At 47.6% G+C, this 2,599-nt stretch overlaps 1 protein-coding gene across 1 annotated transcript in view; it reads right to left on the bottom strand.

Moving 5' to 3' along the window:
• Positions 1-296: 296 nt before the first annotated feature.
• Positions 297-2,599, bottom strand: part of SLC25A33 (solute carrier family 25 (pyrimidine nucleotide carrier), member 33) — a 24,087-nt gene continuing 21,784 nt past the window's right edge. The window contains exon 8 of the mRNA XM_015411032.1: positions 297-562. Within this exon, the coding sequence (XP_015266518.1) occupies positions 360-562 (203 nt within the window). The 3' untranslated portion in view covers positions 297-359. The remainder of the gene's footprint in view (positions 563-2,599) is intronic.

The following is a 2,599-nucleotide window of genomic DNA, read 5'->3' as shown; positions in this document are numbered from 1 at the left end:
TCTCAGAGGAACAATAAAGGGGGTGGGGAGAAAATTTTAAAAACACCGCCGACCCAACCTGTACATAAATTAAATAGTGTGATTTAATTTAGTCATCGTTAAGTTCCGAACCTCGTTTCTTTAAGTTAAAAAAAAAGTTATAATTAACGACAAACATGAATTAAAGACAAAACCTTTCGGAGAACAGGTACCCAAAAGGAAAAGGGAAATAAAGTTTGCTTTTCTTAAAATAAAGCAACATGTTCAGCAGATTCCAGACTGTTTCCCAGTCTGCACCAACAGTGAAAAAAGGGGTCTTTGTTTCAGGGAGAAAACTGGCCCATAGAGTCCATTGAAGCAATTCATGGTGTTCTGGTCTGCTATTTAAAGCGGTCTTCTAAGAGGTACACTATCAACTCGTAAGTCGACAAGACGATAGCCGTGTTGGGGATCTGCCTCATGAGCTGAGCAAAGAGTCCTCTGTAGAAGGCTAGGTAGCCCTCCTCCCGGGCGACCAATCGTGCCGTCTGAACAAATGTCTTGTATTTGGTGCCTTCCTCCCGAAGTCTCGTTCGTATAACCTCTGTGGTTGGGGAGAGGAAGATGCACACAGTCAGACAAAAGCAAAAAACTGGTTGTCCTCGCCCCCAAATCACCATTGGCTGAGCTGCTCTGATGTCATGGAATGTTGATGCGTGCCGCCGTAAACTGCTTGGGGTGAAAGCAGTGGCACTGGAATGTTAACCAACAGTGCAAGTTCTGCAAGGTCAGTTTAAGAGGAGAAGAAGAGAAGAGATTGGGTTGATACCCCGCACTTCAGTCGGAGTCTTACAATCTCCTTTCCCTTCCCCTCCTCTGTGAGGTAGGTGAACAGCTCTGAGAGAACTTCTGACTGGCCCAAGGTCACACCAGCAGCTGCATGGGGAGGAGTGGGGAATCAAACCCGGTTCTCCCAGATTAGAGTCTGTGCTCTTAACCACTGCACCAAACTGGCTCTCTTAATGGGAGAAGAACTTGGCCATCAGGATGGTTAAAGGGAGGTAAGAGCTAGGACTGATATCTTCCGAAATGGTTTAGACCAAGGGTGTCAAACTCATTTGCCATGAGGGCCGGATCTGACATAAATGAGACCTTGTTGGGCTGGGCCATGTGCACCATTAAAGGTAATGCCAGGTAGCGGAGATATAAACTTTTCCACTCTGGGCCTGATAGAAGCCCTCCGGGGCCTGATCTGGCCCCCAGGCCGCATGTTTGACATCCCAGGTTTAGACAACTGACATTTGACAAGCATCCAAGGAACTTTCTCAAAGCCTGCCAACATCACCGCTTTCACTGACATTTTAAAAAGCTCACTAGACTTTGCAAAGGACCACTGTCAAAAGGATGGAGCCAGACAGTCTTAAAAGAACTTCACGGGCTGCTGACTGATTTCAAAGCACAATTCAAAACTCTGGTGCCTACCTTCGAAGCCCAAAGCAGCCTGGGTCCCAAGCAATGCTCCCTCTAAGCCGTGGAGTCTTTTGAGCAAAAATCCTACTTTGTGAGCGACTGGCATTGAAGTTGTGAGCGAGCACTTGGCTCCTGCATAAATTAGTTTGCTCTGGGGCTATCCTTCCTGAGCTAAGACAGCAATGCGTGAGCTGGAAGCTAAAAAGCTGTGAGCTAGCTCACACTAACTTAGCTTAGAGGGAACACTGCTCCCATATCAGCCTGGACGTTAATGTCCCCCTTTCCAACAGCAATTTGCCCACGTGTATTTTTAAAGTCTGAGTGAAGACGATCCTGTTCTCCCGAGCACCTTGCCATTTTGCATCAAGAAAAGCTGGATTTTGGATCCCGTAGAGCAGGGGTCCCCAACGTGGCGCCCACCAAGTGGTTTTAGAAAGCAGGTGGGGCCACATTACGCTTTTATACAGCACGGCTTCTGATTGGCTGTGCAGATCATTAAAACTGTCGCTTTCGCGACAGCTGCCCTCCCACAGTACAAGGACCTTCACTGTGTGTACTGAAGGGGGAAAAGTATATTTAAAGAGGCATCCTGTTAAACAGATCTTCTACCTGAAATGTTGAAGACTATTAGAGCTATGCGTAACTCTAGGTCCCCGGCCTTTTGTGATTCGCTCCGCCTCCTACTGTAACCGTTTGGGCCCACACGATCAGAAAGACCGGGGACCTTTGCTGATTAAGCAAGTCGTCTTCCATGTTGTATACTTCTCGTTTGCTAGTTACGGGAAGCCCAACATCGCTGAAAGCCTCATGCTTGGAAATCAGCCGGCAGTACTCCGTTTTGCCTCTTGGGTGCTGAGATTCTGTGCACTTTCAAACGCATCGACACATGGAACTAGAAACTTGACTTTATGAAAAAAGATAAACATGGAAGCAATGTTCCCTCTAAGCCAGGGATGTCAAACATGTGACCCGGGGGCTGGATCAGGCCCCTGGAGGGCTTCTATCAGGCCCTCAGTGCAACTGGCTGTCTTCTGCTGCTTCTTCCAGTTCTGCTGCTGCTGCGTCATCGTAGGTTTGCAGCTTACAGATACACACCTGAACAGCATCCTCAAGATTGCAACAGCACAGACATTTTGATGCAATAATTCAGAGCAAGGGGTGTCAGCTATCA

Source organism: Gekko japonicus, unplaced genomic scaffold (genome assembly GCF_001447785.1).
Source record: "Gekko japonicus isolate JY-2015 unplaced genomic scaffold, Gekko_japonicus_V1.1 scaffold450, whole genome shotgun sequence".
In the NCBI taxonomy this organism is placed as follows: domain Eukaryota; kingdom Metazoa; phylum Chordata; class Lepidosauria; order Squamata; family Gekkonidae; genus Gekko; species Gekko japonicus.
The sequence above is the reverse complement of the archived record's forward strand: the minus strand, read 5'-3'. Positions and strand labels throughout refer to the sequence as shown.